Source organism: Chrysochloris asiatica, unplaced genomic scaffold, assembly GCF_000296735.1.
Source record: "Chrysochloris asiatica unplaced genomic scaffold, ChrAsi1.0 scaffold00042, whole genome shotgun sequence".
Taxonomy (NCBI): Eukaryota; Metazoa; Chordata; class Mammalia; order Afrosoricida; family Chrysochloridae; genus Chrysochloris; species Chrysochloris asiatica.
Window position 1 is genome coordinate 20,087,440 of NW_006408560.1, and position 14,783 is coordinate 20,102,222.

Consider the following 14,783-nt stretch of genomic DNA (forward strand, 5'->3'; position numbering starts at 1 on the left):
TCTGCTTTGCCCTGAACTTGGAGCCCAGTCAGGAAGAAACAAACATACATAAAATGATAGTATTTTTCCAAGAGCCAAATAGTGAGTACAGGAGTACAAAGCAAGCAGACACACAATTATGAGCACAGTCAGAAAGGCCTAATGCAGGAGACAGGACTTCAGCTGGGCATTGGAGAATAGGACTGAGACCAGTAGATGCATAAGCAGGTGTAGACCTGGGGAGAGGGAGAATCAACATGGCATGGTGGGAAAAATGAGTAAGCCAGTTTGATGAAGCTCTTAGTCCTAATAAAGGAGTACTGGGAAATAAAACTATAGACATAGATCGTATTTATATTCTTGAGTTTTCCAGTGCAACGGGGTACTTCAAGGGGGTAGTGTGGGGGATGGTACTTCAAAGGATGGCCAAGATAGAGACTGGAAATGGAGGAGATGATCCCAATAATGAGGGGAGGAAACACATGGGGAAAAAAAACCAAAAACTATTTCCCCACTTAGTACCTGTTTGACCCTAGATAATGACCAAATCCTTTTTGTACTTCCCACTTGTGAAATGTAGATAATAGCTGACAACTGTGAGGATCAGTATCCACAAGGCACATATCCATATAAGGCACAACACTCTAGTCAGTAGGCAATAATTAATGTCAGCTCTCCCCACAGTTCACACACAAGGGACAGAGATCTAGACTAGGGGACAGGCAAGAGGCAGGTGAGAGATGTGAAGACAGGAGAGGATTTGATGAGTCTCTGAAAGTCAGAGGAAATGGAGATGGAGGAGTCAAAGCATTCATTCAATGTAGAGAAGGGATAGATGCCTCTAAAGTCCTTTTCAGTTTTAAGGTTATATAATTCACAACAAATATCAGGGATGGGAGGCAGGCTTCACAGAAATGATGAAATCAGATATTTTATGGTGACTAATGAGACACAGGTCAACCCAACTGGAAACAAGTCCCAGCTTTCACCCCCTCTGTCTTTTGGTCTGCTGTCTGGGATCCTTCTCTGAACCAGCTTCTCCTCACTTACAGGGATGATTCAGGCTCTGGCTGGATTCTTCACCTACTTTGTGGTCCTGGCTGAGAATGGCTTTAAGCCTTTGGATCTGATGGGCATCCGCCTCTCCTGGGAAGATCGATACTTAAATGACCTGGTGGACAGCTATGGACAGCAATGGGTGAGTGGAAGGGGTAGATAGTACATAGATAGTGTGATCAATAAGCATGAACAAATAACAGTTAAGAGTGGGATTAGTGGATTGTTGAAGAAGAGTAGAAGAATGAAGGCATTGGATGGACAGAATTGAAATCTCAGCTACATTAGCACTTAATATTTGGCCCTAGTCACCAAGCAAATAGAGTCTTCTCTTTATTTACAATGACCTCATTTTCTTTCACTCCTACTGCCTGTTATCTGCCCTTAACCTTCCTAGATCATTCAGATCCCTGCAACCTAAAAGTGGTCTTTGTCATCTGAACATTTCTGGACTGATTTCCGATCTTCCTGTTTCTCACCATGAATTGTCCTTGAAATGAGTGCTACGATGTTCGCTCTCCTGCTCAGTTCCTTTATCCATGAAAATTCAAATAATAGGATTTCAAATGTGCGCTGAGTAGACTGGTGCCCCATAGGGTTTTCAACAGTGATCTTTCATACACAGACTGCCAGCTTTTCTTTTAAGATTCCTCTGAGTGAGTTTGAACCACCAACTTTAATAGCCGAGTGCTTAATCAGTTGTACCACTCAGAGACTCATCAAATCTGATATCTGTTTCCTTTGTATATCTCTCATAATCATTCAAAACATTTTAAAACCTAGAGGATGTCCCTGTGTAATAGTCTCTCCTAACATCCAAGATGAATGAGGCACAATTTGAAGCCCTTCCCCAATGATGTATTCAAGAATTTTCATAATTTATTTTTTGTATCTGTGAGCATTCTTGTCCCAATTTCTTAAGACAAAGGGGGGGGGGGGCTTCCCCCAACTATTGCTAGAATCATAGAATCACAGAAGACATGTAATTCATTATCACCATTCTACAAACAAAGAAATTGAATCCAGAAGGTTAGTAGTGACTTGTTCAAAATCTAAAAGAGGTGGATTGGGATTCAGTATTTTTGATTCTTGGCCAGGCCAGCACTTTTTCACTTCACCAGGACGTCTCCAAACCATGCTAATCACAGGTTTCTCAAGAGTCCATTGGAATGTGAGGCCCTGAAACAGACTTGGCTTCTACCAGCTGAGTCCTTGAGGTCATCAGTGTGGGTCCCCCAGCTACCAACACTGTTTCAAGGGCTTGTGATGCCCAAAGTCCTCATTGCTCCCTGTTAGTTTAACATCCTGATGCCTCCTTCCCACTGTCAAGATGCAGCAGGACATCTCTTTATTTATAAATTAAGGTAACTAAAATGTTATTTACGGTAACAAGAATTTCCCCTGTATATCAAAGACATCTTGAGGTATTACAAAATGGAGGTTGAGAACAGTTGTCCTAAGGGATATGACCCATAGATGAAGGGTCTGTTTGTGTCACCTACTGCAATTCTCAGACAATTTAGTATTGAGTCATTCACCCAAGAAGAACTCAATATACTGCTAGAAGCAGGCATATCTTCTTAGCTTTTTTTATCTCTCTCACCACTGATCCTGGTGTCGTGCTGTGGGTTAATGCACCAAGCTGCAAAGCTGTTTGAACTGCAAGATTGGTGGTTCAAGCTCACCAGCTGCTACTTGGAATCCCTACACAGGGTCACTATGGGTCAGAATGGACTCGACGGCACTTAACAACAACACCATTGATCACCACTCGTTCAGGCATTCAACAAATATTCATTGAGCATCTTCTATGGGGATATGGTAGAGAACAGAATGATCAAATCATTCCTTTCATGGAGCTTATATTCTTCTTGCGGGGTGGGGATTAGGAAAAGAGGCAGGTAATAAATACATAACATTGTTGGTTGTTAAGTGCCATCAAGTTGGTTCTGCCTCATAGTGACCTTGTATAGGGTTTCCAAGGAGCAGCTGGTGAACTTGAACCGCCAACTTTGCAGTTCAAACCAACTTTGCAGTCCAACATATTAACCCATAGCGCCATACTAGGTCTTCATATATAACACTGATGTTGTGAAAGGCCATCAAGTCATTTCCAACCTATAGCAACCCTGTATAGGGTTTCCAAGGAGCAGCTGGAGAGCTTGAACCACCAACCTTGCAGTTCAAAAGGCTTTGCAGTCTGGTACATTAACCCACAGTGCCACACCAGGACTCATTAGCTAATGATAAATGCTAAGAATTCAAAGCATAGCAGAGATGTGGGTGCTGTAGTGAATTTAAAGCTGAGCAAATACAAGGATCTGACCAAAAGGTAGCAGCTTTGCACACAAACTTTTCACTGGAGTGAGACATTGACATTCTAGCTTTGATGCAGGAAGTCCCCTACTGTAGGAGATCTTCCAGAGGTAAGAAGCACAGGGACCAATGAGAAGGAAACAAGAGAAGGGATGTCAGTGGTTTGTGTGGGCCCTTTCAACATTCTCTTCCATTGATGTGGGAAGTCTTTAGATCAGAAGGATATTAGCACCTAGAGTCCTTATAACTACAGAGTTTATCTTTACCAGCAAATGTTGAGTAGTTTCCTGCAGTCGGCTTTAGCTAGCTATACTTTTGCTTATTTGGAAGTATGCACAAATTTTTGTATAGCACAGGTCAGCTTTTTTCAGCTAACAGGCATTAGCTTGCTATGAAAAAGTAAATAACTTGGTGCCAATAAATGGAGGCCATTTTTAACTCATTTATGTGGTTAGTTGCTGTCGATGCTGTTCTGACTCACGGTGACCCCATGTGTCAGTGAGTAGAACTGATTCAGAGGGTTTACTTGGCTATCATCTTTAAAAAGGAGCCCTGCTGCGGTGCTGTGGGTTAATGCGTTGGACTGAAAAGTAGGTTTGAACCACAAGATCAGTGGTTCAAGCTCACCAGTCGCTCCTCAGAAACACGATACAGGGTCACTGTGGGTCGGAACCAACTTAACAGCGCTTTAACAACCAACAACAATCTTTATAAAAGCAGTTAGTCAGGTCTTTCTTCTATGGGACCACGGGGTGTGTCCAAACTGCCAATCTTTAGGTGGTGGTGTTGTTGTTAAGGTGGCCTTGAGTCAGTTCTAACTCATGCAAAACAGAGTCCATAGAGTCCAATCGTTGATACGTTTGAACTATTGCTGCTGCCACTGTGTCAATCCATCTCGTTGGGGGTTTTCCTCTTTTTCGCTGATCCTCCACTTTACCAAGCATACTGTTCTTCTCCAGAGTCTGGTCCATCTTGATACTATGTCTGAATGAGATTAGTAGAAGAGTACAACCTGTTTATACCACACAGGGACCTTGGCTTATTTATAAAACAGTGCATTAGATAGAGTCATCGTTGTTGTTAGGTGTGGCTAGGTCGATTCCAAGTCACTGCGACCCTACACACAACAAAACTACCAAAACACCGCCTGGTCTTTTGCAATCGTCTCAATTTGTTATGCTTAGGCCCATTACTGTTGCCACTGGGTCCATCCATCTCATTGGGAGTGTACTTCTTTTTCTCTGACCCTCCATTTTACCTAGCATGACGTCCTTCTCCAGGAACTGGTCTCTCCTGATAACATGTCCAAAGTATGGCAAAATCTCACCATTCTGACTTCTTAGAGCTTTCTGGCTGTACTTCTTTCAAGACAAATTTGTTTTTCTGAAAATGCTCACCTCACCTCCTCAACAGACACAAACCCTCTGCACTTCTCACCTAGATTCTCTCCACCGGACTTCCCTGCCCCACAGGCCACCCTCCACACAACTACCAGGGTGCTCTTTCTACCATGGAGACCTAATCATACATTTTCCCAGGGTTCCCTAGAGCTTAACATGAAAGACTGTACAATCTCCACCTATAGCCACGTCTCCTCCTCCTCTATATTGTGTGTTTGCTCTACCCACTGACATAGTAAGACATATTTTCAAAAGCTTACTTTGACAACTGTCTTAAGAAAAGACAGGAGGGAGGCAAGGATGGAAGCAGGAAAACCAGTTAGGAGACTATCATAGTTCCACAGATAAGAGGCAGCGGTAACTGGGACTGTGACAGGCGCTGTGGAGGTGGCAAGCAATGGTTGGAACCTGGAAATATTTTGAAGGTGTCATAAAAGAATTTGCTGGTGGGTTGGATATGGTGTGATTAGGTGTCCTCAAGTTGACTCTGATTCATAGCAAACCTATGCTCAACAGAACAAAATGCTGTCCAGTTCTGCACCACACTCACTATTGTTACATTTGATTCCATAGTTACAGGCACCATGTCAAGCCACCTTGTTGGGGGGTCTTCTTCTTTTTCACTGATCCTATACTTTACCAGCTGTTCTGCGGGAGAAAGATGAGGCTTTCTGCTCCCGTAAAGATTTGCAGCTTCAGAAACCCTGTACAGGGTCGCTATGAGTCAGAAACTGACTTCACGGCACTTTACAACAACAACATACTTTACCAGGGATCATGGTGTAGCACTGTAGGTTAATGCACTGGACTGCAAAGTCAGTTTGAACCTCAAGGTTGGCGGTTCAAGTTCACCAGCCACTCCTTGAAATCCTATACAGGGTCGTTATGGGTTGGAACTGACTCAACTGCACTTAACAACAAAAACATACTTTACCAGGCATCCTGGTGTGGCACTATGGGATAAAACACTGGACTGCAAGGTCAGTTTGAATCACAAGGTTGGCAGTTCAAGCTCATCAGCGCTCCTTGAAAATCCTACACAGGGTTGCTATGAGTTAGAACCAACTTGATGGCACTTAATAACAACAACAACGCACTTTACCAAGCATGATGTCCTTTTCCAGGGACTGGTCCCTCTTGACAACATGTCCAGAGTATAAAACAAAGTCTTACCATCCTCACTTCCAAGGAACATTCTGGCTGTACTTCTTCCAAAAACAGATTTGTTGTTCTGGAAGTCCATGGTACTTTCAATAGTCTTTGTCATCACCTTAATTCAAATGCATCAATTATTCTCTGATCTTCTTTATTCATTGTCCAGCTTTCACATGTATATGAGGCATCTGAAAATACCATGGCTTGTGTCAGGTACACTAGTTCTCAAAGTGAAGATCTTGCTCTTTAACATTTTAAAGAGGCTTTGTAAAGCAAAACTGTCTAATGCACTGCATTGTTTAATATTCTTACTACTGCTTTCATAAGCATTGATTGTGGATTCACGTAAAATGAAACCCTTGACTTCTATCTTTCTCCATTTTCATGATGTTATTTACTGGTCCAGTTGTGAAGATATTTGTTTTCTTTACACTGAGTTCCAATGCATACTGAAGGCTGGAGTCTCTGTTCTTCATTTGTGTTTCAAATCTTCGTCTCTTTCAGCAAGCAAGATCATGTCATCTGCATTTCACAGTTTACGATTGGAGTCTCTCCAATCCTTATGCTACGGTCTTCTTCATATAATTCCAGCATCTCAAGTTATTTGCTTAACATACAGATTGAATGTTGTTGTTATTAAGTGCCATCAAGTCGGTTCTGGCCCATAGAGACCCTGTGCATAGAGTTTCCAAGGAGCAGCTGGTGAACTTGAACCTCCAACCTTGTGGTTCAAACAGACTTGGCAGTCCAGTGCATTAACCCACAGTGTCACACCAAGATTCCACAGATTGAATAAGTGTGATGAAAGGCTACAACCCTGAAGCACACCTTTTCTGGTTTTCAACCATTCAGTGTCCCCTTGTTGGAACGACTGCCTCTTAGTCATGGAAAGGCTCTGCATCTGCACCATGAAGTGTTTCTGGAATTCCTATTCTTTGTAATGTTACCCAGAGGTTATTATGAGCCACACAGTTGAATGCCTTTACAGAGTCAATAGAGCACAAGTAAACATCTTTCTGGTATTCTCTGCTTTCAGCAAGACTCATCTGATATGAGCAATGATATCCTTCTTTCCAAATCTTCTAAATCCAGCTTTAAATTCTAGAAGCTCCCTCTCAATGGACTATTTTAAAATTATCTTCAGCAAAATTTTACTTGTGTGTGATATTAATGATAATTTCCACATTCAATATAGGGTCACCTTTATTTGGAATGAGCACAAATATGGATCTCTTCAAGCTGGTTGGCCAGGTAGCTGTCTTCTGAATTTCTTGGCATAAACTAATAAGTGCTTCCAACACTGCATCAGTTTGTTGAAATATTTCAATTGGTGTTCCATTAATACCTGGAGTCTTGTGTTTTTGCTAATGCCTTCAGTTCAGGTTAGACTTCTTCTTTCGATACCATCAGTTTTTAATCATATGCTACCTCTTGAAATGGTTGAACATTGACCAATTCTTTTTGGTACAGTGACTGTGTGTTCCTTCCATTGTCTCTTGATGCTTCCTGCATTGCTTAATATTTTGCCCATGTTGTTGTTGTTGCTAAGTGCCATCAAGTCGGTTCTGACTCATAGCGACCTTGTATAGGGTTTCCAAGGAGCAACTGGTGAGTTTGAACTGCCAACCTTATGGTTTAAACCAACCTTGCAGTCCAGTGCTTTTTCCCACAGAATCCTTCAATATTACAAAATAATGCAGGGATATTTTTCTTCTTGAGAAGTGCTGAGCATATTCTTTCTTCATGGCTTTATAACTCCAGATTAGAAATAGGACTGTATATCAGATGGGAAAAAGAAGACCATTAGACTAACTCTAAGACCCTGAGTATGTAAAAGTACGTTACCACTTACTCAAATGAGAAAGTTGCTATGTAATCAATGAGAAAGCCTGGCGGGAAAGTCAAGAGTAGAGTTGAGGACATGTCAAGTGTAAGATGCCTATTGAACTCCAAATGGAGATATTGAGAAGCAATTAGATATATGAGTCTATACAGTTCAGAGGAGAGGCCAAGTCTGGAGATATCAATTTTGGAGTCACTGGCATTCAGATGGTATTTAAAGCCACAGGCCTGGATGTTATCACCAAGAAAGTGCATGTTTCTAGAGAGGAGAAAAGTACCAAGAACTGAACTTTGGTGCACTCCAATCTTTAGATATAAGGGATAAGAACAGCAAAGGAGCCTGAGAAGATGACTGGTAAAGAAAAATCCAGGAAAAGAAAAGAGCCAAGTGAAGACTATCAATGAAGAAGTGGAAACTAACCAACTATGACTCATTCTACTAACTGGGACAATAATATGATCACTGAGAGCTGACCACTGAATCGAGCAACCCGAAAGGTCCTGGTGATCTTAACAAGAACAATTTCAAGGTGTTATGGGAGTAAAAGTCTGTCTGAAAATAAGAGAGAAATTGGAAATAATAAAAATAGGCCAAATACAAAAAAGACATTTGATTGTAAAGTTGTTGTTAGGTGCCCTCAAGTCAGCTGCCAACTCATGACTACAACGATCTATTGTGATTTATAAGATTTTCATTGATGATTTTTGGGAGTAGGTCACCATATCTTTATGCTAGTCTGTCTTAGTCTGGAAGCTCTGTTGAAAGCTTTTTAGCATCATAGCAACATGCAAACCTCCAATGCCAGGTGGGTGTTGGCTGAGCATAAGGTGCCTTGGCCAAAATCAAACTAAAGTCTCCCATACGAAAGGTGAGATTTTACTACTAACCAACCATTGACTATCGCCTTTTTAAACTGTTAAGAGGAGCAGAGAAATGAGCCATAGTTGAAGGGAAAATGTGTGATGAGAACCATGCAGTAGAGATAAGGAAAAAGGATGCAGTCGAGAGAGGAGACAACTACTGGAGCAATGTCCTTATGTAGGTGAAGTAGATGGGATCTCACGGACAAGGAAAGTACCAGAAGAGCAAACCGTTTATGCACACAGCTACAGGTGTAGAGGTAGGCATGATGGGAAGGCTTAAAAGCATTTTCTTATTAATGATTCTATTTTCTCAGTGAAATAGGATTAAGTTTATCAGCTGCAAGTAGAGAACAAAAGGGAAGATTTGAGGTAAAAGAAGAGATGTGGCAAAGTAGGAGGGAGAATGTATAGGAAAATGTAATATAAATCCTAGCCAGCACTAAGAGTTTCACTTAAAATAAGGGGTCATGAATTTAAAGTAAGATTAGTCTACATGGGTCTGTGTTTTCTCCAATTATGTTTGGCTCTTGTATGCTGATACAGAGTTAGTACACAGATGGAATTAGTTAATGGGATAGATTCCAAGCAGTGAAAGATGTATTTAAAGAAATTATAAGATTTAAGTCAGATCAGGAAAGAAAGAGGATTAGGTCCAAGTAGAGTTCCAAAAGTGTGGGAGTTGAGGTAGTTGAGTGAGTGAGATGGAAATAAGATGGTGGTTGAAGAGAGAGAGATGCTTGAAATGAGATTTTGGAGGATTTATAGCTATTGGAAAGGATAAGATCTAGAGGTCAACCATTGTTGTTGTAAGGAGCCATCGAGTCAGAACCGACTCATAGCGACCCCATGCACAACAGAATGAAACAATGTCCGATCCTGGGCCAACCTCACTACTGCTGCCGCACTTGACACCATCAATGATGCCACCTGGCTGATCCATCTCGTTGGGGGTCTTCCTCTTTTTCTCTGACCCTCCACCTTACCCAGCATGACATCCTTCTCCAGCGACTGTTCTCTCTGGACAATGTGTCCAAAGTAAGAGAGATGAAGCTTAGCCATCTTGGCCTCCAAGGAGCACTCTGGTTGCACTTCTTTCAAAACAGATCTATTGGTTCTTTTGGCAGCCCATGGCACTTTCAGTATTCTCCTCCAACATCACAACTCAAAGGCATAAATTCTTCTACGATCTTCCTTATTCACTGTCCAGCTTTCGTATGCATATGAGGTTATCGAAAATACCATAGCTTGGGTCAGGCGCACCTTAGTCCTCAAGCTGACATCTCTGCTCTTCAGTTCAACCATAGGAAGGTGGAGAATTGAGGACATCATTGGAAAAGAAGTAAATTAAGGAACTGTGAGACCAGAGTATTGGAAGGATCATCAACATAGATATTTAAATCTCCAAAAACTAGGACAGGAATAGTGTTGGTGTGACAGTGAGTCAGGCTAAAATCTTCAAGAACAGAGAGGAAGTGGCCCAGATGACTGCAGAAAAGGAGGATGGGGGCAAGATAAGCTGAAGCAGACAAACAAGCTAATGGAGCTCATTCATGGATCATTAATTTTCAGCCTTTGTTTTCTAATCATTTAAGGCTCCAAGTACAACTCTAAACACATCACATGATGTTTGATATGTAGAATCTCATTATTAAGGAGTCCTGATGGTGTGGTAGGTTACACATGGGCTGCTTGCTAATAGTAGGGTCAGCAGTTTGAACACACCAACTGCTCTGTGAGAGAAAAATGAGACTTTCTGCTCCTGTAAAGATTTACAGTCTCAGAAACCTTATACTATGAGTTGCTATGAGTCGGAACCAACTCCATGGCATGAACAACAACATATTGTTCAGTCCTACATTTAAAATATCCTTATTTGACCTATCAGTTAGTTGTAAGTATATTTTATTTTTCAAAAACAGACTTTTTTGTCCAGTACACTTTAGCTGTACAAGCGGAATTCAAAAAAAGTTCATGGAAAAATCCAATTGTCTCTTAACTTCATTTTCCCAAAAACCCATTGTACCTTTTCATAGTCTTCTGTGATCTACTGGAGCCCCTGGGTGATGCACATGGGTAATGTACTCAACTGCTGACTGAAAGTCCAATCGATGGTTCACGTCTATCCAAAGGCAACTCAGAAGAAGGCTGGTGATTGGCTTCTGAAAAATCAGTCATTGACAACCCTATGGAGCTCAGTTCTAGTCTGATAAACATGAGATTAGCATGAGTCAGGGTCAACTTGTCAGCAATTGTGTTTTTGGAGCCCTTGGGTGGTTCAAATGGTTAAATGTTTGGCTAGTATCCAAAAGGTTAATGGTTCAAGACCTCCCAGAAGAAAGAACTTGCTATCTACTGCCAAGAGATCACATTGAAAACCCTACAGAGTAAACTTAAATCAGAACTACCCTCTGAAGTCTTCTTAAAACCAAACAATAGTTTAATTTAACTAGAAAAAATTGTCTGCCTTCATCATTCTGCTTTCTAAAGATCTCTCTGTATGGGACCAAGTTAACAGCAGCTACTGGAAAGATAGATGGGAACCTTAGAGCCAATGAGTGTATGTTAATGGAAAAGGTGAGTGAGAAGGTTGCACAGCTCCACAACAGTGTAATTAATAGCACTGAAATGTACATGTAGAAACAAATTGGCACATAGTTTTTGTTGTGTATTCTCAACAAAAACAAAATAAATCACTTTTTAAAAAAGAAAACCCTATAGAGCATAATTCTACTCATTGGAATCAATTCAATGGCAGCTGATTTGCTTTTTGGCTTTACTAGACTCTAACAGCTGGCTGTGTGGCATTGGGGGTATAGTGGTGAGCATAGCTGCCTTCAGTTGACCTGGACTTGATTCCTGGCCAACACAGTGGGCCCATCTTTGAAGTCCTGGTGTAGCGCTGTGGGTTAATGCATTGGGCTGCAAAATCGGTTTGAACGACAAGGTCGGCAGTTCAATTTCCCCAGCCACTCCTCGGAAACCCTATATAGGATCAGAACCAACTTGACAGCACTTAACAACACAACAGTATATTTATCTTCTCCAGTAGACTCGAAGTTTCTTACATATAAAATATGAATGATAATAGTGGGTGATTTTAATACACCGCTTTCAAAAATGGATAGAACAACCAGAAAGAAAGTTGACAAAGACACAGAAGAACTAAACAACACAATAAGACAATCGGACCTCATAGATGTGTACAGAGCATTCAACCCAACAACTTCACAATACACATTCTTTTCCAGTGCACATGGAACATTCTCCAGACTAGACCATGTCTTAGGCCACAAAACAAATCTCCATAAATTTACAAATATCAAAATACTACAAAGCATCTTCTAAAATATGAATGAATGTTTCCTTTTTGTCATCTCTTTCTCATGTAGCCCCACCTTCCTTTCTGACCCCACCATGTCCTGTGATTCCACCTTCTTTTCTGACACCATCCTTATTCATTTCGTAAATTTGCATTGAGCATATGCTGCATGCCATTCGCTGAACTAAGCACAGGGAGACACACTGATTAAAAACAGTATTATTTATCCTGCTCTTGAAGAACGCCCAGTAAACTAAGGAAAACATGAACAAATCATAATACAACATGAAAAGTGCTCAAACAGAGAAGTATGAAGGGCCAAGGGAGTCTAAAGAGAGAGGACCTATCACAGTCTTTGGGGTTCTAGAGGACATGAGAAGGAGGAAGCCTTTGGGGTGCATATAAGCCCACAAGCCTCTAACACTGACTCTCTCTCTACCTGCCCTCCCCCAGACCTTCGAGCAGCGGAAGGTGGTGGAGTTCACATGCCACACGGCCTTCTTTGTCAGCATCGTGGTTGTGCAGTGGGCTGACCTCATCATCTGCAAAACCCGCCGCAACTCAGTCTTCCAGCAGGGCATGAAGTGAGCGCCCCACTAAGGACCCCAACCCTGTCCCCAGCCTGGACACAGGAACATGGAATCATAACCTATCTCCAACACACCCATAAATGTTTCTTCCCAGAAACAAGGTCCTACTAGTTGGGATTTTGGAGGAGACATTACTGGCTGCTATTCTGTCCTACACTCCAGGCATGGACATGGCCCTGAGAATGTACCCACTCAAGTGAGTAGGGGAGGGTTACCTCTGCATGGGATTCTCAGGGCACAGGGAGAGCCTGCGGGAGGGATGGTGTGTTTCAGTAATGTAGTCATAGCTGTCTCCCTACATGGGGCTACACTCGGTGATGCAAGGAGAGAGTTATCTGTACTGGGACAAGTGGATCTTATTTAGAACGGTATTAGAGACCTTGACAAATAATCAAAACCCACTAGACATGCAAATTTAGCAGATATACCAGGAGAAAGATGAGACTTTCTGCAATGAGTCAGCACTGACTCAATGGCACTTAACAACAACAACAACCAGTGTCTGACCGAGTGGAATCTTTTATGATGGTATGTAGTGGAGCTGTTCAATGCCATATTGCTTACAGCTGCTGTGGAACATGAAATCTGAAGACTTTGTGCCTGTGAATGACTTGTCTTCTTCGTCTTCTTGTTAAGTGCCGTCGAGTCTGTTTCAACCCATAGCAACCCTGTATAGGATTTCCAAGAAGCAGCTGGTGAACTTGAACCACTGATCTGGTGGTTCAAACCAACTTTGCAGTCCAGCGCATTAACCCACAGTGCCACACCAAGACTCCCTTGTACCTAGGTTCCATCTTGTGCCTAAGTTTCAGTGTCCAGATGGCAAATTCTCTTCAGTATTTTATGCACCTCTGACAACTTAACTGCCGGAGTTAGAAGCAGAGTATATTTGAGGGTGGGTTTTGGGGTCACTTCCCCCAGCCAGCAATTACAGGAACATTTCTGGATATACCTCTTGATGATCTCATACCCCAAGAACCTCAGAGACTGTAAAGTCTCCTTTGTGTAACAGTCCCCTCCCTGCTTCCCAGCTTGCATATATGACTTACGGCTGCTGTCAATCATGGTTGTGGGAGGAGATTCCTTTATTCTCTGTGGCCTATGAAAGGTCACCACTTGGAGGTAGAACTTTGGAAACCCATCATGATGTCTATGATTTTTCCCCACCCGGGTCATCTATGTCTGTCTTTGAGTTGTGTTTAACTCTTCTTTAAAACTTAATGAAGAATCTATATGTTATTTATATCTTTGAAGGTGGGGTCTCTTTTCTCCCCTGTAATAGAGCTGAAGTAAGCATAAGAATAACTAATCTACACATGGATAATTCTGTTATACAAATATCTCCTTACTAGATGCCTGGGGAGATCTCAGATAGTCCAGTAACCTCTATTTTGGGTATGCAAAGTCTGTGTATCCAGAAACCAAGGGTGGGGGTGGGGGGTCCTCCCTCAACAACTCAGAAAATGTGGTAGGTGGTGTGTGTGAACACGGCATACACCTCTGTGACATTTATCCTATTTGATTTCCACTGACTTTCATTCTCCCCAGTGGCTGTGACCTTTCAGAACTAGGTCACTAAGACTCTCTCCTGAGGTACCTGTGTGCTATTCTTCGCATCTCATCTGGCCCAAATATCGCCTGCCACACTGACCAATTCTTGTTCCCTACAGGGTGACCTGGTGGGTCTGTGCCATGCCCTATAGCCTTCTTATCTTTGTATATGATGAAGTCAGAAAACTCATCATTCGACGAAGACCTGGTGGTGAGGCATCCCTAAGCCCTGCTCTGACTGATGGACCACCAGACCCCTAACTAGCTGTCCCATCATACCTGGTTCTTCTAGACCCACTGCCTTTCTCCTCACCTCACTGACCTCAGCCCTTACTCCTGACTCAACTACCCATTCCTAGTAGTCCTTGATGCCCAGACTTTGCTTTCCATTCTGCTGGTCTCCTCTTGGTACCTTCCCGCCACTTTCTCCCAGTTCACTCTGGTCTCTTGTCACCCACAGGCTGGTTGGAGGAGGAGACCTATTACTGAACTCAGCAGAGGAAAAGCCACATATGACATGGTGCCGGGGTAGGAGCACGGGTTAAGGCTACTGAGTTTGACACAGCTGAGAGATGGACTACCTCAGATGAGACAGACATACAGTCCTGGGGTTGGACCAACAGCATCATGGTTAGCAACTAGGGTGGGTTAGGGCAAATCCAGACCACCTCTGGCTGGAGCCCAGTGGGTAGGGGCATTGTCCTCTCTTGA

The 14,783-nt window shown here is 42.3% G+C and overlaps 1 protein-coding gene across 1 annotated transcript in view; it reads left to right on the top strand.

The window, feature by feature from the left end:
• Positions 1–14,561, top strand: part of ATP1A4 (ATPase, Na+/K+ transporting, alpha 4 polypeptide) — a 52,045-nt gene extending 37,484 nt beyond the window's left edge. The window contains exons 18-22 of the mRNA XM_006861642.1: positions 1,032–1,177; positions 12,385–12,515; positions 12,616–12,717; positions 14,192–14,283; positions 14,533–14,561. Coding sequence (XP_006861704.1) covers positions 1,032–1,177; positions 12,385–12,515; positions 12,616–12,717; positions 14,192–14,283; positions 14,533–14,561 — 500 coding nt within the window. The remainder of the gene's footprint in view (positions 1–1,031; positions 1,178–12,384; positions 12,516–12,615; positions 12,718–14,191; positions 14,284–14,532) is intronic.
• The last annotated feature ends 222 nt before the right edge of the window (positions 14,562–14,783 follow it).